Source organism: Dermacentor albipictus, chromosome 2 (assembly GCF_038994185.2).
Source record: "Dermacentor albipictus isolate Rhodes 1998 colony chromosome 2, USDA_Dalb.pri_finalv2, whole genome shotgun sequence".
Taxonomy (NCBI): domain Eukaryota; kingdom Metazoa; phylum Arthropoda; class Arachnida; order Ixodida; family Ixodidae; genus Dermacentor; species Dermacentor albipictus.
In genome coordinates this window covers 132,090,436-132,114,613 of record NC_091822.1, presented here as the reverse complement: position 1 = coordinate 132,114,613, position 24,178 = coordinate 132,090,436, and the positions used below count along the sequence as shown (strand labels likewise).

The 24,178-nt window shown below is 48.1% G+C and overlaps 1 protein-coding gene across 1 annotated transcript in view; it reads left to right on the top strand.

Moving 5' to 3' along the window:
• Positions 1-4,665: 4,665 nt before the first annotated feature.
• Positions 4,666-24,178, top strand: part of LOC135912574 (uncharacterized) — a 51,749-nt gene continuing 32,236 nt past the window's right edge. The window contains exons 1-8 of the mRNA XM_070533986.1: positions 4,666-4,723; positions 9,053-9,170; positions 16,838-16,956; positions 17,041-17,190; positions 19,521-19,823; positions 20,570-20,695; positions 22,244-22,362; positions 23,572-23,895. Of these exons, the coding sequence (XP_070390087.1) occupies positions 9,128-9,170; positions 16,838-16,956; positions 17,041-17,190; positions 19,521-19,823; positions 20,570-20,695; positions 22,244-22,362; positions 23,572-23,895 (1,184 nt within the window). The 5' untranslated portion in view covers positions 4,666-4,723; positions 9,053-9,127. The remainder of the gene's footprint in view (positions 4,724-9,052; positions 9,171-16,837; positions 16,957-17,040; positions 17,191-19,520; positions 19,824-20,569; positions 20,696-22,243; positions 22,363-23,571; positions 23,896-24,178) is intronic.

The window sequence follows — 24,178 nt, the reverse complement described above, 5'->3', positions numbered from 1 at the left end:
AGCAATCACTAAACTTGGAAAACTGGCAATGATATGCAAGAATATTCACTGCTACAGCTTGATGAAATAGCTGAAATCTACCTAGAGATTGGGTAGCTGAATTTCAAATATGTTCCATTTGAAATCTGTACGACAACTCTTTTCCCCAGGTTCCTCTGTGCGGTCACTAGATGCAATATAGACATCTGAACCAGCACTGCGATCTAAGGACTGCATGATTACATAATTATGCTAATGTACACAAACAAAAATGAACTTCATGTGCACTGTGATGTTCATGTAAAAAGTGGATTAGCCCACTAATTAGGTTTTCGAGCCCCAATTTCGAGACCCTCTGCGGAGCACAGTGAACGATCTGACTTATAGTGGAAGTAGTTTCATTTTGTATACTTATTTCTTCGGTGTGGCGGCAATTTTTTAATGAGCTTGGAAGACGCAGGAGTTCGAAAGTGAAAATAGCTCTCTCCACAAGCATCGGGCGCACTTTAAGGCGGCCTAGTTAAAGTGACCATCAGGCTAGTCACGCACGCAGCCGTTTGTTTGCTTCTGCTCACTATTCCATTGCTGTTATTTTTACACTAGCTCTCTAATTTCACCAGCACCAGCAAATCCAGATGATCTGCAAACACTTCTGATACGTTGGCACACATTGAGAGCAACAATTGTTGTGCTTTCATGGGGCACTGTTCGGGACAATAAATTCTGGGAATAGTGCTAAGCAACAACAAACCCCACAAAAAAAATAAAGCATTTATGTGAGACAAAAAATGCAGAGGCAAGCACATACCAAGGTCAGCTATTGTACTTCGGCACTCGAGCCAACCAAAAGTGGTTACAGTAGTGTGCTGTAAGCTGACCCCTTTTTCATTTATTTTGATATGCCTGTGGTTTGGCAAGCTGATGAGGATGGCACCAAGGGGGTCATAGAGTTTCTCACTACATTACCTAGAGGAAAATCTGGCGCTGCTGCGCTGTGGTATGCATGGGAATGCCGGTATATTGTGGATTCGGATTGGCATCGTTCTCGTAGAGACAGGACACCTTGAAGACGCGCTTGGCAAGTACCGTTCCGTCTGTCACGATGATTCGTTTTCTACTACAACAGCACGGGAAAAGCTGTTTTAGCTTTATGATTACGCGAAAACATGTTTTGTTTAACTATGAGAACTTGTTATTGTGTGTACGACTACATGTTACGTAAAAAGTATCAGCGGGCCGCTAAAGTTGGAGGACAGACGACAAGATTCGCACTCGCTTTGAAACAGTTGGTCGTCTGTTCTTGCTTTTCTTCGCTTGGTCATGCATCGTGGGTGAGTACAGATGTAATATGCGTGAACGGAAACATTTTATGAAGATTTTACTTTAAGAACGCGTTATTTGCGTAGCCATATCCACGTTTTAGACGAAGCCTCTTTCAACACCAGCCAACACGAGCCTCGCAGACACATATACCGTCATTCCCATGACGGCACGGTGCCCCCTTAAGAAACTCCCATAGACGGTGGCGCCAGATTACCCTCTAGGTGTTATAGTGAGAAACTCTATGGAGGGGGTGACCAACGTTACTAGACTAGCTTCAGTTTTAAAACTCGGCGCCGTTGCGCGGAACCGCCACCCGCCCGCGCCTTCGTGGCGCTGCAGTCGCGCCCGGCTTCACTTCCTCACTAGCCGGCTACGCGGGCGGGCCGGACTAAGCGCGCGGTGCAGCGTATTGTGTGGTTCGTTGTTGAAGGCGAATTTCAGCAAGCATGTAATCCGCGAAACTGTAGCTTTCGCCGAGTTTGTTGAGAATATAAGCAGACGACGCCGAGGTGCTGCGCACCTGGCTGCATAGGCGGCTATCGGAACGATGTCGACAGTTCGGCGCGCTGCTTTTTCTGTGCCGCCAGCAATGCGACGCTTCGCTCGGCGTGGAACAGAGCGATTCTGTTGGTGTTGTTGTTGTTGTCCTGAGTGGCCGTGGCACATACCCACAGTGGGGGATTGGCCAAGAATCGGGCGGTTTAATTAGGTGCCTAAAATAATAATGATAACAAGGGAGTTAACAATTTGGGCGTGTGAGTTTAAAAGTAAACGTTTTGTGTTTGGAGAAAAAAGAAATAATCAGATGAAAACCGGGTATAAGATAACAATAATAATAATAATAATAATAATAATTAATAAAAGATAAGAAATAAAAGAAAGCTATGGTTGGGAGAGAGAACGATCAATCTAACATGGAAATCGATTGGTTTCAATGAGGTAATTTTGGATCGCCAAGCAAACATTTCTGTTGCTGAACCCAACAATGGAGGCTCCAAAAGATAGGATCACAGGCACTGATAAATTCAGACCAATAGAGCGAAGCGGGATTTCGAGTAGTCGTTTTCTTATAATAGAAAAACGTCTGCAAGACAACAAGAAATGGTCGATTGTCTCCGCTTCGCCACAGAACGAGCATAGTGGTGAGGGGACCAGACCAGACCTGTGGAGGTAGAAGTTCAATGCAGGTATACGGCAGCGCAGCTTCGTGATGGACACTTCAATTTTCCGTGTTCGGCAAAAATCTCTGTTCCAAGGGTGCAGGAGATGTCCGTACTCCACAGAGTTAGTAATTTCGGAGCCTGATACTGACTGTATAATGATACTCCTGCGAAATCTAGCTGCAATTACATAAGTAGTCAAAGGGCAGCAAGGAAGAATCGGGCCACTTATCGATGCCTTGGCTAGAGAGTCTGCAATTTCATTAATGATTAGTCCTTTATGGCCGGGCACCCAAATCAAACGCACGCTTCTCAAGTAACCAGGTACCAATGATTGAAATGTCCTCATCACGCGAGAATCACTAGCAGCAGTAAGGGATGAGCACGATGATAAAGAATCAGTAACTATCACGGCTGACGTAATTGATGGTCCTAATTTGCGTAATGCTAGCACCACGGCCATGAATTCGGCTATTCCTTGTGCCGACCGGCACACGCGCTCGTGCCACTGCTCCTACGTTCATCGTCGTCTTCCACAGCTGGCTGCGTTGCCGTTCATCATTCCAGCGTAGAATTTCACTTCTGTCATCGTAATGGGGAGGCCGCGTTTACGGTGGGAGGGGCCATTGCTTAAGGCAGTATGAGCCACTCATTGTCTTACGTAACGGATAGATTTAATTTCTGAAGAAACTTAATTTTGAATAATCGCAAATCGGGCGAAAGCAGCTAATCACGCCTCCGAGCTAACTCGAGACATCGAACGCAAGCGACAACGGCGGACTACGGGCATATCGTCAGTGACGTCGTTCTCTCAGTCGCAGCCGATTGTGGGTGTTACCGCATAATTCAGAAATACTTTAATGAATCCTCTAGATTAACCCAGTGATAAACACGGGCCGCACGTTTCAGCTTCGCTGGTTAACCATCTTCGCGGAGTGGAAGAGCAGATGATATTTTTGTGTGTGTGTGTGTGGCTTGTGTGTTCAAAGACTGACCTCATCTTTCTTTTTGTTGCGCTTCTTTGGCGTGGCGAGAAGCCTCGGTGGGGACGAAGATCATCCTAATCATACACTTTGGCCAAATGTTCAGGCTTCTGAGCCTACACTGCGCGAAACGTTAAGACGGCAGGAAAAAACACAGCTTCCGCGCTTCGCTCTATGCGTTTCTTTCTTTCGTGCAGTTTACCCTTATTACAGTATGAACCAACTGGCCCGATAAATCTTATTGCTGTAGGTGGATACCGCTTTCTCATGGTATCACTAATTCGGACAAGGGAGAACGCCAGCGAGCGTGAAACACGCGCAAACTGCCCGTCCGCACGGGCTGAAGGCTGCGGCGAGGCGTCTGCAGTGGAGCCCGATGGAATGGCGCTGCCATCTGGCGGCTGTCACAGAAGTGGCGACACCGGCTGTAAGCGCGCAGGCGGAGAGTTTTACAACTGAAGCTAGTCTAGTAACGTTGGGGGTGACTATGTGCTTGGCCGGTTGCGAATTGCGACAATGATGCTGTGCAGCATAGCTGATCGACGTAAGCAGCCTATGTATTGTATTTGCTCGCATAATGATCGCACTTTTTTATCAAAATATGACGCAGATTCAAGGGCTCGATCATTACACGGGTTAAATTTCCCGCAAAAAAGAAAAAAAATTTCACCACGGAGGAAGGAAACTAAGGAGAGGCCCTACCCCCTCCGCGCGCTAGGAGAAAAGTGTGGCGGAAATGGCGTATAGGTTCTCATTTTTTTGTTGCTTTTTTATTTCTTTTGCTGCATGGTCACGCCTTTTGGGCCACAATGGCGGCGTTGTTCTGATTTTTTGAGCGCTCACACGTGTTGCTCTGGTAGGTTTCGTGCCGTGGCAAAGACGCTGTGTGGGCGGGTTTGCGTTAGTCACCGTGTCTTGTTGCGCTGTGTTACCTGCACCGTGCTCTGCCGGATGTTGCGCGAGCGCGCGCGCTCCGCGCGCGATACCACGCGCAGCGCGGCGTGGTTTCGCGAAAGATGTAAACAAGAGAGGAGGGTGGCACAAAAGGCGGAGCATCGCCATGAGCAACGCCAACTTCCGGCTTCACTTTTGCTTCACAAAGAGTGACGTCAGGGCCTCTCCTTAGTTTCCTCCCTCCGTGAATTTCACCAAGCATTTGCTGCGGGATGACAGGTCAACAAATAGGCGGCTGCCGCTGTATGCAGTGCGGGACACCAAAACAAAAATGGCGGCCGGCGGAGCAAGCGGAAAGCGCCGAACACGATTTTCTTTCTTCTCGTGAGTACATTGCGTGCAGTGAAAGTTTTTTCCGTATCAGTAATGAATAATATTGTTAATATCAGCAATTTTCCAGCAATAACGTGTCCATGTTTACTTTGAGGGGACAGAAACAGACGGGCGCGCTTAGCTTCCAGTGACATGGGTGCCATGATGCGAAAACTGCGGCATTTGCCTTCACTACTACCCTAATACGGCACGTTCCTGCTAAAGGTGGGAGAATATCTTAGCTGTGTTACAAGCGTCCGCGTATGGATAGGGTACACCTTTAACGTGTCAGTGTAAACGTGGCTGCTATCGTTGCCGATCGCGATTTGTTGCGTACACACGAGTGCAGACGAGAAGAATCGAAAGGCGCCTTTGTTGTTGTTGTTGACCACAATCATTATAAAGCCTACACATAATAAAGGCAAGTTTGGTTGTAGCTTTTTTTTTTGTCATGGAAGTGCGAAAAGTGATGAAAAGTATGAAATGGGGCACCTGCTTGAGAATGTTTGGTGCGTGTAGACCGCTTGGTTTGTCTTGAAGAGTCGTTCGCGTAGCTTTCGACAGATGGCAAGCGCGATCATTATTAGCTAGTTGGGGGTGGGATCATTACACGGGAAATAAAAAAAATCGAATTTTGACGACAAAATTTAGGAGTGCGATCGTTACGCGAGTGCGACCATTACGCGAGTAAATACTACATAATTTATAAGCTCTATGTCAGCTATGTTATCACTGTCAGCTCTATGTGCTGACAGTGATAAGGTAAGCGTCAAAGCTAGCAGCAATGACGACATCACATGAGCTGGGGCATGGTTAAAAAGTAAAATCTTTATGTTCGGCCAAAAATGCAATCAGTGGAAAACTGTGCATAAATATCTGATTATAAATAAAGAATAATTAAATAAAATAGAATAAAGCTGCGGCGGAGAATGGGGACTATCAGCCTAACTTGGTAATCGATCGGTCTCGATTAGGTAACTTTAGATTGCCTAGCAAGTATTACTTAGACTGAAGCCAATAATGGAGGCTCCAAAAGAGGATCACAGGCACTGATAAATTCAGGCCAATATTTTGAAGCGGGAGTTCCAGCAGTCGCTTTTATAACAGAAAAAGGCCTTCAAGGCAACAAGAAATGGTCTATTGTCTCCGCTTCACCACAGAATGAGCATGCAATGACCAGACCAGACCTTTGTAGATAGAAGTTCAACGTAGGGATAGGGCAGCGTAGCCTCTGCATGGGAAATATTGTGTTTGGAAATATCTTGTGTTCCAAGTGTATAAAAGATATCGGTAATTCTCAGAGTTGATAATTGCGGTGCCTGATACTGCTTGCATAATGGCACTCCTGCGAAATCTAGCACCAGTGACATCAGCAGTTTAAAACCAATAAGGGAGAATAGGGCACTTATCGATGGCTTAGCTGGAGAGTCTGCTATTTCATTTATATTCATATCTTTGTGGCCGTGCACCCAAATAAACACGCGCTTCTGAGGTAACCAGGTACCCACGAATGAAACGTCTTCATTACGCGAGAATCACGAGGTGTAGTAAAAGATGAGCGCAATGGTGATGACTGAGTGATTATCCCGGCTGACGTAATTGATATCCTTAATTTTCGCAGCACCACCAGCACAGCCAGGAATTCGGCTAAAAAGATCGGTATAAAGACAGGCAGATCGATATAAAGAGCTTGCCCGGGTTTCTACTTGCAAATTTTTGTGCTTTATAGATGGCGTATATCCACTATGACAGATTGGCCGACATTTGGACGGAGTTAGAAGGCTTGAGCTTGATTTTTCCAACTGAACACTATTGCTTGATTTCATGGTGGGTAAACAATGTGGAATGGTTTACCCGCAGATAAGCATGCAAGAGCATGCCCTGACGCCTTTGATACATACATACATACATACATACATACATACATACATACATACATACATACATACATACATACATACATACATACATACATACATACATGCATGCATGCATGCATGCATGCATGCATGCATACATACATACATACATACATACATACATACATACATACATACATACATACATACATACATACATACATCTTTATTTCAGCAGCTCACAATTCATTACAAATATTGTGCCCTCATAAGTGCAAGTCGCTTGTGGGCGGGCCACGGCAGACATGACGTGCTAGCTCGCTGCTAGCGAAAGAAGTACGACGTATATGCTACATATCGCAACAGCTTGAAGAGAACAATGAACATGAATATTTTACTCTGTTAGTAGCGTGAGAAAAAAACTAACTTGAAAAAATCTTATTTCCCGCTATTTCCTTGGGAAAAGGTAAAGAAATACATATATAGAAAAGATCGCAATGTTTTTGTTTACAAGACAATAGTGCGAATAATAGGAACTGATTAAAAAAACATACGCATACAATACCTGTCAAGTATTTTGAGGATGAAGTAACCATGCTTTAATTTGTTGTTTGGCTTCTTTTGGGGAATGCTGTTGAATTATTTCTTTCGGCAACTGGTTGAAATAAAAAGGAACGTAATATTCTCGACACTTTTTACCACAGTTCGTATATATACGCGGCCACTGATAAAGGTACGTTTTTCTTAGTGCTTTAGGTTTACTCTGTATTATATTGTGGCGATTGGAGAAAATATTACGGAGAAGTATCACTTGTACAAACAGATCCGAAAAGGACTCAACACCTGCAATATTACTTCTTATGTCATTGTTTGAACAATCATAAGCGGCACCATACAACCGATCCTTGAGGTACACCATATTTAAGTGACGTATCTTGTATTACGGTCTCTCTTTTACAGTTGTCCGTTCTACGGAAATGACCGTTCTTAATTTACGGAAGAGTGTTCGGTCACAAATTACCAGCCAATTTTCTGTAAGGTAAGGCAATTTTTTTTTTACAGTGTAGTTGGTCGTTTTCTATTCGCCTCCCGCATTACACTTCTATTTTCATAGCAAAATTATTGTAGATTGTTCTGGTGCTGCGCAAACTTCCTGCGAATCAATGGTCAGCTGTATTAGTTACAAATTATCTGTCGGTATGTACGCCGCTTTCAACGGCAACGAAAACAACTATCTCAAGTGGGTTCGGAAATTTAGTCCGAACAACTTTAAAAAAAAAGATTATACAACTATCTCAAGTGGGTTCGGAAATTTAGTACGAACAACTTTTAAAAGAAAGATTATCTGCTGTGGATTCCTGGCCACCGCGGTTTATACTTAGGTGAAATGGCAGATTTATCAGCCAGAACGTCTTTAAGTGGACCTTTCATTCTTATATTTAGCAGATGCAGCTTCCGTCACTGCATCGAAATGTAGAACATTTTCCCTACAAAACCATTTAAGCAAATTGTCGCCGATACCATCTCCAAACTTTCCGCATCTCGGTATTTGCTGGAATAAACAGTGGTGACCTTCTCGGCAGTTGGAAGGTACATAAGTCAGATTACGTTGTCGCATCCCGCAATTGAATTTATTTTTGCATAGAGCTGCTATAACTGTGCCCCCTCTATGCCACAATTGCAATGAAATAGAATCACTAGAACACTAATTGTTATCATGCTGAGGATATTCAATCCAGAGAAAGATATTACTCGAAGCTCCACTCGGCAAAATTGGATTAGGATTGAGTATGCCGGTAATATTATCATTTGGGGTCTCTACCCGAGGCTATATTCACTGAGACGTTTGTCGCGCAGTGTTTGATTTTTTTAACTGAAACAAAACGATTATCCTGCTAACTATTGCAGTTTTATTCCGTCTATCATATTAGGATTCATTTCACTGGAATTCGTTTCTCCAAATTTTTTTTTAACATTGCATCGATTCTCTCCTTGATTGCAACTTCTTTCAATATTCACCCGTCAGTTAGTATGACTGCTCGCTCGTTTAGTAGTCTAGTCATTCCAACATCAGCTTTGTTTGCTTTTTATTTGGCGTTTCTCGTTTTCCGACAAAACTTTTATCTACCTATCACCTACCGCCCCAATTCTTCAAATATCCCTATTAGTGAGGACCAGCCATGACAGAGCTTCATCCTCATCATCATCAACATCATCGTCGTCCACGTCGTCGTCGTCATATCCTTCTTAGTGGGTTAAGGGCCATTGTTCCAAAACAAGAACAATGTCACTTAGTGGGTACACTTCACTGCCTCTGAGGTCACTGCCCCTTTTATTTATTTATCGTAATTGCATATTTCTAAATTCATACCTCTAATACATTTCTGAAAGCTGCCCAGCTCTCTCTCTCGGCCCTGAGGGGCTAGGTGCCACTGCATTTGAGTAGTTATGATCATCATCGCTTTTGCACGTTCCGGGTCAGGTGCGTAATCATCGTTCGGCGGGCTTGACCTACCGAGGCTCACGAAACCCTCGGTCGGACACCTACAGGAATTTCATGGAGAATAGAAGCGGGGAGGGCAGTCGTGGCTCCTTCAGCGGTGAGTGATCGAGACAACGCTGCACAGAGTGACCCGCAAGGTTTTCGGAGGGCCAATTCAGAGCGGCTCACAGTGACTTTAGAACAGTGCATGGCAAAAGATAAACGACATCAAGGTACAGGACTGGCGCTGGCAGCACCTTATTGTGTTTAATAACTGGGACGGCTCACTGCCGCCTATACATACCATGACAGGATTCCAGAGAATTCTGTGAAAAGGTACTTAACCAAGCGATATTACTGGCCCCACCTCGTCGTTTGTACTGCGTGTTATATCGTGCATATTACTCAGTACGACAGCAATGGAGCCATTACTCATTCTCTGCCTTCATTCCATCCTCTTTTTCCTCCCCCTTGGGCGGATCCAAGTGCGCCTTCTCATGGCGCTGCGGTAAGCAGCGACGCCCTATATAACATATCCCCTCGTGAAAAAAAAATGGTTGTCCGTTACTTCCTGATGCAGTCATGCACCTTCTTTGACGTCTTGTTGCGGGCGCTTTTCCCACGCGCTCTTCGCATCTTGGCAGATTACCTGAAGCTTGTTGCGTGCGCCCTGCAGCTGGTGGTTCAGGATTCAGGGGTGCATTATCTGCGCTTGATGTGCCAGGTTGGGACGGATAGCTTACAGCCGCACTAGTTCAGTGATCGGATGCCGGTGACCAGTTCATGAAAGCAGTGGTACCTAATTTCATTCTGGTGATAGCTTCAGGGTGAACAGCCGCTAATTTGGAAGCATTCCACACCTGCCCATATTCCAAGAGGTAAGAGGCAGGTCTGCGCTTTCCAATAATTTTCTTGGGCGCAGAAAACTGTGAAGATAGCTTCCCATGAACTGCAGGTAATTTAACCCGCACGTAGTCACCAACGGCGAAGTTGGGTTCCTTGGAACCGCGCTTTTGATCGGTGTAGCGCTTCGACGTCATTTGCTTGTTCTTGATGCGCTCTCTCAACTGCTGTAGTGCTTTCGAAGGGTCATTGGTGAAACATTTGTCAGGGAATCCCACAATGTCAAATCTGGTGCAAGGTTGGCGTCCATGAAGAAGAACAGCGGGTGCAACACCAGTACTCGCATGAGGCGTACAGCGATATGTTTGTAGGTAATCAAACATCGCTGTTCTTATCTCACGACGTTCTAACAGGGCTAATTGAATATAGAACTTTAATACCCTATTAAATTTTTCCACTAAATCGTTAGCTTGCGGATAATACACAGAAGAGTTGTAATGGGTGATTCCGCGCTGTGTGAGAAAATCTTCAAAATTCGCTGAAGAAATATGTGGTCCATGATCGGATACGATACCACGTGGATATCCTTCTCTTGCGAAAAGTTCAAGTAGGAATTTGGTCAATGTAGACGTGGTCGCATGGCGTATGAAAGTCACCTCTGGCCACTTGCTGTAATAATCAATAAGCGTAATGGCAAATCGACAGTCAGCTGGAGCTCGCGTGAAAGGTCCCACAATGTCGGTATCGACTTTGTCCCAGGCTTTCTCGGGAAGAGTGACGGGTTGCATTGGGGCTACAGATGTACGTGCTCATTTGTCACATGACTGGCAGGCTACACATGTGCGTACAAGTTCTTCAATGTGATTATCCATGCACGGCCACCAATATGACTCCCTAAGACGAGCTTTGGTACTACTAATTCCTGGGTGTCTCTCCGGTCACTTATGTGACCGGAGAGCGCATTGTAAGGCTCACAAGTGCATTCCAGATTTTGGTAGAACCTGTGCTTTGAACAGAGCTGATGATCAACTGACAAGGGAGACATTAGAAACGCTTGAGATCAAAAAGCGTGGTGATGATTGCATCAGTGAAGCCTCGGTTTCCCTTTCGACAAAGGAACTGGGGCGGCATGGCACTTAGTTGTTCTGTATTGTGGTTTCCTTCTGCGATGCAGATGACGGCCCCGTTTCTTCTTGTTTTGATCCTTGACAGCAGGCATTTATTCCTGTGTCAAGAAATAGAACACTCAGTTGTTAGTGCGCCTACGTGGTTGCCTCGTGTCTCCTTCCTTCGTCCGTTGTTTTATTTGGCGCCTTCGTTGTAATCATGCATAACCAACTCGTCCAGCAGCACGTGCTCAATGGTTATTGATTGCGCAGTTGTGTCCGCTACAGATTTTCAGCGAAGGTGACTTCTGTATATCTGTCGCTGTTTGCTGGAAGTCAGCGTACTTTTTCGGACGCTTCTTGCTGCCTGCTGCTGCAGCAGCCGCAGCAGCTGCCGCCGCCGCCAAAAAACGCGTTGGGAAGAACATGGCGGCCGACACGAGCCGCAAGGGAAAGCGTGGTAGGAGAGGAGGAACTTGTCGCTACTTGGCAAAAGCCGATCTAGGGATTTGATCATGAGCAGACGACGACGCGGTAGGACCACGTTTTCACGCGTCTAGTCCGGGCTGTGCCAACATCTGCCGTGCAGGCACAGGTTTTTGTTTGCCATTTTCTCTCGTACGATGGTGAAGAACAACAATAGTAAGCGCATGTGCTGCTTTTCCCAGTGCATAAACCGAATTTCCCACGAGAAAAGTCTTCTTTCCGGCAAAATCCGCCAAGAAACAATGGGTGCTGAGGCCATGGATAGGCACGATCGTGACCCCACCGGTAAAGAGGATCATGTGAAATTACAGGAAGTGGCAGCAGGCACTTCCATTACGAATAATAATGAAAGCGCGAACCGGACACAAAATGTAGAACGACATTCGCGTGTCTGGGCTGTCTGCACTTGCTTAAGTTTTTTCTTCTTTTTTTTTTCTTTTCAGTGCACCGGTTGTAGGATTTTCGGCAGTCATATTAGCAAAATAAAATTTTTGTGGTATGTTCATTACTCTTTAATGTGTTACTATATGACCAACGCGTTCAAGCTTACGCGGCATATGAAACGCTGCATAGATAAGGCTGAAAAATTTTTTTTTCTAGTAACCTTGCAAGAAGTCCAAGCAATATGTCAAAAACACGCAGCAATATTTATTCCATACAGTCCGGTGTATTTATTGATACTATTCACATCGCACGTACATTGCAATACATTTGGCCGGAAGGAAATGCGCAAAAATGAAGTATGTGAGATACTGATATATATAGTTCAGATATTGTAAATTACTGCAAACATGAATTTCCTTATCTGCGTATGCAAAGTTCATAAAGTCGAGCATATTTCGCTGTTTAAAGAACTGGTTCACGCTTAAAGTGCAACTCCGGCAATTTGTCAAGGTAATTGAATATTCAGGTTCTCGAGACACCCCCCCCCCCTGTCACGCGTCTGATAGCAGAATTGTTACGCAAATTCTCAAATAATTTTAAACAAGCAAAAAAGCGCAAAAACGAAACCCAAACCTGACGATCGAACATCTTCGTGTGACGCCACGAGTGATCCCACCCGGAAGCGTTTTTACAATTGCTAGTAGGTACAGCGGGTGGGGCGGTTTTGACGGCACTCGACGTTTCTGCGCAGGCGCGAGTAAGAGCGGGCGCGAGAGAGAAAATCTGGGGGCTTTTGCTCCTTGAATATGACTCTGCCTAGGCACTACGGAGGAGTTTTCTAAGCGCACGTTGTAGTCGTTTGTCCCCTAGACATGCCAGCATTGCGGAGCGCTGTCGAGTTTTTTACGCTCCGCCTGGCTGCCCACTCAGTGAGGCAGTGGGCGCGGACGCCGCTTGGTGATCGCTGTGTCTGAAGGGGCAATGTTCTGACTGGTGTTGTATAAGTCGCGGGTCGCCTTTTTTTACGCGACGATAGATTGGATTTTTTACAAGCACTGCTCCAGGAGGGCACATGTCCCCCGCAAATGGAGGCCTCAGGAGAGCACCTGAGGTTATAATAAAGCAGGCGCCGCGGAATCTCCGGGACACCCAAGCGGTAGCGGGGGGATCAAAGCTGGAAGCAGGGCGCCCCATGGGCTAGGGGCCGCGGAGGCCGAAGCGTGCCAGGGGGTGTTCGCATAAAAAAATTGGTTGTACGCGATAGCAGACAGCCGATCTTATACTCCCCTGGCACGCGCAGGCCTCTGCGAGCCCCAATCCACGGACCAGTCGGGGTTCTAGCTTTGATGTCGCCGTTGCCGCTTTGGTGTCCTGGAGGCGCAGCCAATAATGCTAAATAATGACACTGTTTTCATTACTAAAAACATGATTGAATAAATGTAATTGCGTCGAGCCGCCAACCTGCGATGCTAAGTTCAGCACTAGCGCGCCCCGCGACTTCTGCCGGCACGCCTATAGGGACAAGCGCATACAAAGCGCGCCAAGAAACTCCTCCGTAGTGCCTAGGCAGAGTCGTATTTTCAAGGAGCAAAAGTCCCCACATTTTCTCTCTCGCGCCCGCTCTTACACGCGCATGCGCGCAAACGTCCGTCGTCTCCGCAAGTTCCACGTCGCGCTTTACCTACTAGCAATTGGAAATACACCACCGGGAAAGGCAGGCGCAGCATGTCGGTCTCGCCCGCTGGCAACGAAGAGGAGACGCTCGGCTGAATCGTGACCGCGCCGTACCTTTGGTTGACAATGTCAGCAGCAGCAGCTCTTCGGATCTGTCAAATATTGACAGTTATGATTCTGACGAATTCAATAGCCACGAATCGCCGTTCGCAGTCGACCTGCCACCACGAGAGCCAGCGTCCATGCGCTACATATCGTGCTGCAACATGTAGACCCCTAACCAACATGGGTACGCCTAACCGCTGATTTTATACGTGCTGCTTGCCATTTTAGGAAGTCTTCCCTTTCTCAGGGAAGCGCTTCGCATGCTCACTGTAAGATGTGGATCACGACTTTCCGCATTTGTATTCCGCAAGAGCGCCGCTGACAGTCCAAAGCAGCAAACGGTGCATTTGTTTATATCGGCAGGTGCAGCAACCACTAGTCGTTCGCTTGAGATATACTGCTAGCCGCTCATCAGTGACATCAATTAATGTCAGAACATATCAACACAAGTATATTTTGTGCACCGTTGCATCACTCTGAATCTCACTGATATATTAGCGACCAAACACCTTCGAAAACAGCGAGCGGGGGACCAATGCGAAGCGTTGTTATGCTGCCTGTATCATTCTTCGTATTTTCTTCATGCACACGATATGCTCCGTGTAGTGGACATAGATGAGGACTATGTGCGTGTGATCGTTCATTTAGAGAACGCGTAGTATTCTCGCGGAAACGGCGATGCCAGTGTAGACACCGTTGGCAGCTGAACGAGGCGGTTGTTTACGCTGCTGTATCGAAGGGGCCTACGCTTGTTGCCCATTTGTGATACGAGGCAAGCAGTGCACCTTGGAAGCTAAATAATCAGTCGGCGTAACAATACGTAGAAATACACCCTTCTTCGTAGTCGCATTTAATTTAGGGACGTGCCGGCGAGTGCGGCGGCCAGCTTTCCGTCGAAAACGGTAACGTATCTATGTCGATACTGCTCCGTGTCGTCGCTTCTCGCTTAATGTGTGTGCACTGTTAGAAATGAGGAAGGGTTTATGTCAAATCCGTATTGGCAAAAATGAACTACAGGAGGAGTTTTCTTCACTCTGATGGCTTAATTAGCTTTAGGGTCAGTCGCTCAGGTCCGCCAGCAGCAGACGCATGAACTTCGTGACTGCGACATATAGGCTTAACCTCGGCTGAACGCGATCGTCATGGGCTCAAACTGTGTGTGTGGATGGCGAGGGCTGAAGTTCGTTCAGCCAACAACGCAACACCACTTGCATCCCATCTTTCGCACGTCTACAGTGAACGCAACTTCTCGCGACAGCGACTTTTCACGCCATGCAATAACTCACGATCGTCGACTCCTCAACGCTCTCGTCGCTATCGTCTACATGATCCCGGAATGCTCTGCGTGGAACACTCCTGACGTCATACGCAATACATAACTCAGGATGAGGCAAGGTAGGATGTTCGAGGCAATAAATAAATTCATTTGTAAAAGATCTGTGCAACTGTCAAATCTGCTTTTTTGAGGACATGACGGAAGTATCCAGACGAACGTACGCAGCGAATTTCATCGACATCCATTGACGTCGAGAAGTCGCTGGAGATGCCCTTTAATGAACGCCACAAATAGCTCAAAGATTAATTGGTATTACTTGTCGCACATTACAACTGACAGCTTTTTCCCCTTACGTTCGAACGATCAAGCATACGGTAAGGCATGTATTGGGGTGTTTCCGCCCCTCCCCTTAACATTCCCCTGTAGCGCTGCCATGTACGCGAGTGGAACAAGCTATATAACGCCACAGAACTGCGTTAGCATGAATTTCATTTGTACTTATTCATCTTTAAGTATCATCGCAGTTCCGCTTCCATGTGGCTCAAAATGTCAAAATGCGAACGTATCGGGTTTCAAAGATACAACACCCCAACATCTTTAGTTTGGCCTACGGTCTATAAGGGCCGCGCAAGGCAGCCGTGATGCTGTAAAGTCGTACGCGAGAGGCCTTTCGAGCAAGCAGGCGCACAAGGGCCAAACAAGAGAAGAATGACGCCACGGAAGAAAGAAAAAAAAAACGATATAGAGAGAAGGAAGTTGAAGAGACAAAAATGTTGTGGCATGTCGTGCGCCCTAGTCACGAAAGGCCAAGAGCTATAAACGAAAACACTTCGTCCAGAGGTTCAAAAACGAATTATCCATTTCCTCGGAATTAAATTTCACTTTCGCTGAATTCCAAAAACAAGAAAGGGGCTGGCAGATGGAATGGCACACTGTGGTATAAACTTTTTTAAACACCCCCCCCCCCCCTTTGTTGTGTCTTGGTACGGCCCTGGCACCCCCCTGCTTTTTTTTGTTTTTTTTCCTTCTTTTCCACTTTTTTCTGCTTCTATTTCTTTTCTTTCCTCCCCGCGTGCCAACTCTCACGCTCTTGTCCCTTCGTCTTGAGAATGAGGCTCACAGACGTAGGACGACAGCGCCTGTTCCCTCTTGTAATCTCTCTCTTTAAAACCAGCCGCCAGCGACAACACCCGCACGTGACGTCACTGCACTAACCCTTTAAAACTAACACGCCGAGGATGACGAGGCCGCCTTTGACGAAGATAGGCCCACCTATCGAAACGTTGGCCAGCCTGTCTGAGGTACTTCAACCCTGTTTAAAAAAGTTTATACCACTTTCGCTGAATTGGTAATACACGAGTGGGTAGTGTATATGGTAAGGAACTCTTCGCAAGTTGCCCCCACAGGGCTGGTAACTGCCATGTGAGAATAGCGGCCTTTAAATAGTGTACCTTAAGCTTACATGCGCACGGTGCACCTGGTGGCTAGCAGATGTGGCGCAATTCCTAGCACGTCGCCTCCGAGCTGTTTCAGCGCCCGGCGGGCTGCCGCCTGTCTCGGAGCTAATGCTGCGGAGCCACGTGTTCCGAGTCGTGCGTCACTACCGGGGAGTTGTAATGGCGGCATTACCTTTCTATTTTTCTCATTTTCAGCTTCGGTATCAAAAACGTCTACTTTTGCGAGCCTTTCGTGACGCGTCGACTCATATTTGAGAAATATTATTTTTTTTTACAAAGAAACTGCACCATATCTATACACTTCTTACAGGGCTCGAAGATTTGTTGCAGTTGGCTTTTAATGCGGGTATTGTGTTGCACTAGATGCTGCCATCACGGCTCCGCACTGTAAGGGAAGGAAACTGTTTTTCTTTTGGTTCATCTTGTACCGCATGCCTCAACATCCTCACTGCAGAGCTAAGTAGGCGCTGGAGCTCGACAAGGTCGGAACCCGAGCCTGATCGACGTTCATCGGGTCTGCTCGGCTACCTGATGCCGTTCTACCTGTGCCCGGTACTTTATCCTGGCACGAAGGTGGGTTGTGTCGCGAAACCAAAAGTTGGTCCACGCACCGGCACGGTCCATGCAAATATGAAAGAGGACCTCACTGCCACGCAGGAGAGCAGATGCTTCTACTGCGTCCTGGTGATGATGTCCTGGTGGCTGCTGCGTACCATGCCCAAGCCTGTGGTTGCCTTCCTGCCCACCATCGCTCTGCCATTGCTCGGAATCATGGGACACGAGCAGATCGCCTCCAATTACCTCTCGGTATGCGTGCAACGCTTCAACGGGGAGAGACCAAAGGCGAACACTGAATTGGTCGAGACTGTTATAGTTTAACATTCTATGCGTAGAAACTTGGTCGTTTGGTGCTACAAGGAGTTGTAGAGGAAGTTCCCCATGTTAAGGACACGGATAAGTTCGATGACTTTATCAGTGTGATGCGACCTATGACTAGTGCCTGAACGGCGGTGGGGCGAAACCCATGAGCTGCAGTAGGGCAGACATGACACATCGCGTCGGTTTTTTTTTTATTTCGCTACCATAGCGTTCCCAAATGTGTACTGCTGTCTTTCGCAATGATCGCCCGTGGTTACAGTTGATGGTCCACCGACGTGGCCGTGAGCGCCACCGGCTAACGCTAATCTTGCACGCACATACAAGTACCGCAAAAAGTGGACGGCTGCCGTGATAACCTAATGAGTTGAGCAGCGCAAAGGTAATTTCGAAGGTGTAGGGTCAGCTCCCACCAGCGGCTTTCGTGCCTGCATTTCACGCACTTTCATTTCTCTTCAGCTTATTTTTCTAAACTTCAATTTAAACATTGCGATTTCCCATGTGCTTTCTCCGACTTCATTGTTTGTTTCTTCGTATTGCTGTGACTTCCAAAAAAGCGAGTGACGTTTCCTTTCGTGAACGCGGGTGACGTGCAAGCGTGTGTGTGTGCTATAGCGCACACGAATTTGTCGGCCCTCGGCGCGCTTAGACACCTACACTGTCCGCATTGCAGATATCGTATTCGAGAAAGGGCTCGCACGGCCGCGCTATACGCAGCAGCCACAGAAGTAGAAACACCCTCCCCCCTCGCTTTTCGCCCTTGCGCACGCGATATTGAGCTGCCATCGTCGGCTCGCCATTGCGAGCTTTGACTCGCACACGCAGCGTACGGCGCGCGATGACGATGTTAACACGAGACGGAAACGGTACGTCTGTATCGCAAACAAAACCTGCAGCAACTGCCAGAGCAGGTAAACCCAGCGCGCCTCCACCTACCTTCCTCTTCGGCGACGCTTCGACTCGCTTCTCCTTCCCCCCTTCGCTGAAGGTCGCCTAGATTTATTCGGTGATTTATTCGATGCTGGAAGGAATCGAACTCCCATCACACTGGTTCTTCAAGGACAGCAGCCCAAAGCTTTAGCGAGCCTCACCGCGAATGTGCGCGACCAACGAGGAAGCAATTCTAAATGGCCGTTTATAGTCCGACGTAATGGCGCCGCGCGCGCGATCGCGCTACGTGACGTCGGCGAAAACGATTTCTATGCACCGGCGCTGCCAACGTAACCGGCGGCTTCCGACGCGCCCCGACGGGCCCGGCGCCGATATGGCTCCTGAGCTATTCGCGCGTCGGAGTCGGCGGAACTCTCGCACCACAATGCATTGCGCGCGAAGAGAAAGGCGCCAACACAACCCCGCAGACGGCTTTTGCGGACGGCGCGCGACGTGGCGAAAGTTCTGCGCATGCTCTGAAGATAGCAGCCGACGGCGCGCGCGTTGAAGTATAGACAGGATGGCATCTCGGCTGGCGCAGCGCAACCGACGTAGCGTGACTGACCGCGAACGACGATCGTCCGCGCGCCGATAACGTCGGACTATAAACGTGCCTTTAAGGTTCCAGCGTTCGAACGCACTGGCGCGCCACGCATCTCGGAGGCCAGATCAGGACTTCACGACGGCGGTGCCGCTAGATGGCGCGGCATGACCAGAGCGAAGCGCGAGAGAGGAGCGCGGCTGCAGTATGCGGCTCATACGCAGCAGAGCACCATCGATCCAATTACGGAGGGCCTCGCAAAAGACTTCGAACAGACTTCGCGGTGGCGTCGAGAAATCCGCGCGATTCCCTCGACAAGATTCGCATAGCGCCTTCGTCCTCGCGACGCAGACAGATAACGGCTACATGCGACGAGGCTATGCTCCCGTGACCCGCTGCTGCTGATCTCTCGCTTTCTCAAACAAGCGGTCGCGTCGATTAGATTCCAGCACTGCTTTCGATCCTATGGTGCTTTAAAGCAAACCCTGCCAGATTTTCCTGACCATGGCTGTGTCTGTCTTGGGGAATAGGCACGTACCCCTCGTCGCGTAGCACTCGCGCGCACGCAAGTTTTCATAACGTTACGAACGCAGAAATGAAGCAATAATATAGTAGAATATAAAAAAAAAATTCACGCTCGTAACATGTAACAGTCGGGCGCAAGAAGGGACTTGAGAAAAACGATTATGTTCCTAAGATGCAATCGGGTCTTAGAAGGACACTACCTAGAAGGGGTCTTTCGAGGTTGACAGCTTCGAAAAAGGCTTTTCTTGTGACCCGATCACACTAGATGGACGTGCTGACGGCCGCGCTGCTGCTCTGGCTGGTCCTGGCGGGCGACGACACGGCGACCGTGGGTCGGCTCAGCTGCGCGCTGGTCGGCCGCTTCGGGGGCCGCGCACGGCCCGTGCTGGCCATCCTCACGGCCGCCACGTTCGTGGCCTCGCTGGTGCTGCCACAGAGCCTGGTCTCCATGCTTGTCACGTGCCTCGCGGAGCGGGTCTACAAGTTCGAGCACGAGCACGGACTCCAGGACGCCCAGCGATGCCTGGAGAGCGCTGTGGCTGACGACGCAGTGGGCCACACAACCGAGGTTCGCATCCACCCGATACCGTACGCGACTTGCTTCATCGTGGAGATCCGCCGCGGTAGCACAGTGGCTGTGTCGCTGCGCTGTCAATCTTCGAAGTCGCGGATTGAATCGCAGCCGCGGTGGCCACATCTGGATAGGAGCGTAGTGTAAAAAGGCTCTCTCCTCCCTTCCCACACACGCGCACAGCACTGACTTGCGACTAACTAATTTATTGGTGCAACATTCAATGATCAATAAATGTACAGTTAAACCTTTAAAGGAAAGAAAAATACAAAGAACACAAACGAGAATTCCTCCAGGTTTTAGGCCAATGTTACCCCTAATATGGTTGGTTTCCACGTATAATGCTATCTCTATAAGAAATGCCTGGCAGGTTGACAACTGAGGGAAGATCGCTACGCCTGGCGAGTCGGCGCTGTGTGCTCTGTGTGTACAGTAGTTGAATATATACTACCTTGAGCTGTTGGCGTTATTCATCTGTCTGTGACGTCAATTTTAGTTGGTAGCTTATTTCGAAGTAGCATTCTCAACTACGGATCTTGCATAAAGATTCGTGGCACGCGTTACCAGCGGCAAATTGAACCGGACACGATGATCAGACAACTGGCACCATAAACAGGGCTCCAGCTTGCGTGCTACCAGTGTCCCGTTCAGTTTTGAGCTGTTAACATGTTTCACGAGCCTAGCGACTATGGCCAAACAGCAGAGTCTGTATGGGGGAGACGTGCTCAACGGCCGTTTTCAAGGTGGAGACATTGTGGCTGTACGAGGAACTTGCTGTTGCACTCTGGAAGCGTCATCGTGCGGGCCTCGAAGATCCGGATCCCACAGAGTGCTGGGACGACCATGACGCCGCTGGACACAACGCCAAGGTACGTCTCTTTAGTCAGGAAGGATGCAAGCCAGAACCAGCGCGTACGTCATGGGCATCAGCTTAAATCAATGTGTTACGATACAGTGCTCAGAACTTCAGGCATTGGTATACCCCCGGTCTACCTGCGCATTGCTCTGTGGCCGTCAGTTCAAAATATAATGAGTCATTCCATTCTGTGAAGGTGGATGACCAGAGAAGCTGTGTGGCACACGACAAAGCTCCCAAGCACGCCCCTCGCTAAGCTCTATAGCGTGCAGCTTACGTATGTTTCTCAATTGAATATCCTGGACCCAAACCTTGGGTTATCTTCGGACTACGGTTGGAACCGGCGGTACGTGTGTAAGAGTCGATCGCCATGGCGGACCCACATCCCTGAGCGGCAATTTGCTCAAACTATAGCGTGCAGCTTACGTATGTTTCTCAATTGAATATCCTGGACCCAAACCTTGGGTTATCTTCGGACTACGGTTGGAACCGGCGGTACGTGTGTAAGAGTCGATCGCCATAGCGGACCCACATCCCTGAGCGGCAATTTGCTCAAACGTCCATTGACGTTGTGGTGGACTTTTTAGTGGCCTTCTGCTACAGAGCGGGGAGCAAAATCCAAGGCGGGCACGTCCGGTTGGGTCGATTACTTAACGAAACTACATGGCGGAGAACGGTTGTAAAACGCATTCGGCGCCGACATGCGCGCTGCTCGTCCCTCAATGCCACTAGAGTTTCGCTTGCGCCCATTCCCACAGTGCGTGAGACCTACGTATTTATATGGGTGTACCTTTCTGTGCGTGTACCTTCCTCTTATGTATAAAACTCTCACCACCATTCTTTCTTTCACAAGCATCATGCATCGTCTTCGTCCTCGTGGCATCACTGCCTCAACGTCTCACACTGGGCATGCGCATGATTTGGCGTTTGCCTTTCGGCACAGCCGAATTGTGAACAGTGTAGTACTTAACGATAAAGATTGCATGAGATTACACCTACAAGAAAGTTTAAACCAGCAGAATAATACGAAGTACATTTGGTTACACGGACTTTAATTTCTACTTCACATGGATTCCAACGTGCGCATTCGATCTGCATCCACTTTTTCTGCCACGCTTCCCTCACCGCAGCCTTTAAAGGTTGAAGTCGCACAAGCGTATACTCGAGAGCAACACATGAGCATTTAGAGAACATGCGAGATCTCGTGTTAGCAATCGGCGCTGCCCCATAAGATACGGCAAGGGTGTGTACGCAGCTTACCCAGAGAAATTCATGATCATGAACCAATGCGCAATGGCACGCATTTACGAGCTGTCGCGCTGGCTATGACGTCATTGACAGTGGCACAATGAAGAGTGCCCCAAAAGCCGAAGCTAGGCTAACCTCCTGATTCCAACACATTATGCCAGATTGTGGGCTACCTGTTGCGTTAAGTTAAATAATATTTGGCTCGCATATTCCCTGCAGCACTGTCTGTACAAATCATGAACGTTTTGTTATCATGTTCAAAAAGCCATTCCTGCGCACTTTAACAACCTATTATCCTCGCCTGAACACGCAGAACACGAATTTGGGGGCCCTGCCGCGCAAGATGTCCATTCTGAAACAGCCCAAGAGGATCATCAGGAAGGAAGTGCGGCGTGTCTCTCTCGTGACAGGCAATGAGGAAGTCGCGCCGGGGTATGCTGCCCATCCATCAGAAGTCTCGCTTAGTTACCATCCCTGTATTGTTGGCGGACCACAATGCGGCCGTGCGGCCTTAAAGAGCCCCTCACCAGGTCTGGCCATATTGAGCTGACAAGCGCAGAGCACATAATGCGCGCTAACGATCGTGTCTGCAAAGTATTACATCGCTACGCGCCGCGGAAAAGTCTGAAATTTCAATCCGAACGCCGTTTTTCCTTCTCGCGACCGCCGCGCTCCAAGCCGGACGGTGATACTCGGGTCCCTGAGCCTACTTAGTTCGCAGTTCGCAGTGTGACGTCGCTCGTGGTTTGAAGGCAACATCTGTTATTTGTGTGATCTGTTGCTTGAATTGGCGAATTTATGTTTAGAGAAATAATAAGATTCACAAACGGAATGTCTGCGTGATTTTTGCTTTACTTTGCACCGAAGCAAGAGAGATGTACATCCGCTTAGTCTGCTTCTTCCCACGGTTGTGCAGTCACGTGCGCAGGTACCGAAACAATGACATTTTCTACCATTTTCCAGCGCGTGATCATGCTCTGCGATCCGCTCGTTCTGCCTCAGTATTCCTATAGCGCTGAATTATACCTCTAGTCATGTGTCCTTGCGCACAGCGCGCGAAACCGTGCGCTATTAGTGCGCCGATTTGAACATTTTTGCGGCAGAACGCTCCCTAGAGGACACGTAACAACTTCCAGCGTATAGCCGAAATTTGCTATGGGGCCTGGTGAGGGGCCCGTTAGTGGAAGACTGTCAGGCGACAGCTTTGATATCTCTATATACCTGATATACCTTTCATATCCAGTAATCCGATATCATATATTATGCGGGTTTTCTACGAAATTCCATATGGTCTTAAATGATTACTGTATACCAGAAGCAACACTAAGGCATACGAGTGTTTTTGCATGTATAACTGCTCCGAGAATGACGCGTAGGAGCATAATCGGTCTCAATTCATTCGCAAGAACAGCTCTAGCGTTGCTGTAAGATCCCTAGAGTCGAGCGTACAATCGAAAACATCGGGTGAAAGCTCCCAACTGGTACACCCCGTGCCCGAAATATTTCCCAACCCTCGCGGCTCCGTACTATATACATGCGATTGCGGCATTTCTTGTCGTAGTACATTGGATATATCTTGTCGTTGTACATATATATATATATATATATATATATATATACGTCTTCCAATCGCGCTGCTAGCGGACCCAGGTTTGCGGACGTTCCAGCCGATGAGTTGCAGACCCCGCCGCCAGTGGAGCAACCGGAGGGCGAGCAGCCCGAGGGCAAAGAACCCGAATGCGAAGAGCCCCAAGGCAAGCACCACAAGGGCAAGCATCCTGCAGGCCGGAAGCTACGTACTACAGTATTCGGCTCCAGGAGGCACCGCCGCCAATCGTTCGCCGAAAAGGCGCACGTCTTCAAGGAAAGCGATCGGTTCCACGTGCCCCAGGACCAGCGACACGAGGTGCCGCCTTCACCACGGCACTTGCTCAACGCCAGCACCAGACGACCCTCAGTCGCCAGGTGCGATCCATGCTTCACATTTGAACAGCTAACTGATTCGCAATGTTGTCGCGATGCGCAGCTAGCTGACTTGACTGAGCCGAAGGAACAAGAAGTAAGCGCTGCACTGTAAAATTACACCTCTTAAAGTTAAAAAGGGTGTAAATTTGTCTATAACTCGCACCCTTCAGGTCTGAGTTATGTAAATCACACCCTAGGGGTGTGAGTTGTGGACACATTTACAACCTTTCTCACTTTTAAGGGTGTAAATTACTTTATAGTGTGCGCCGTTTATTCCAAACGT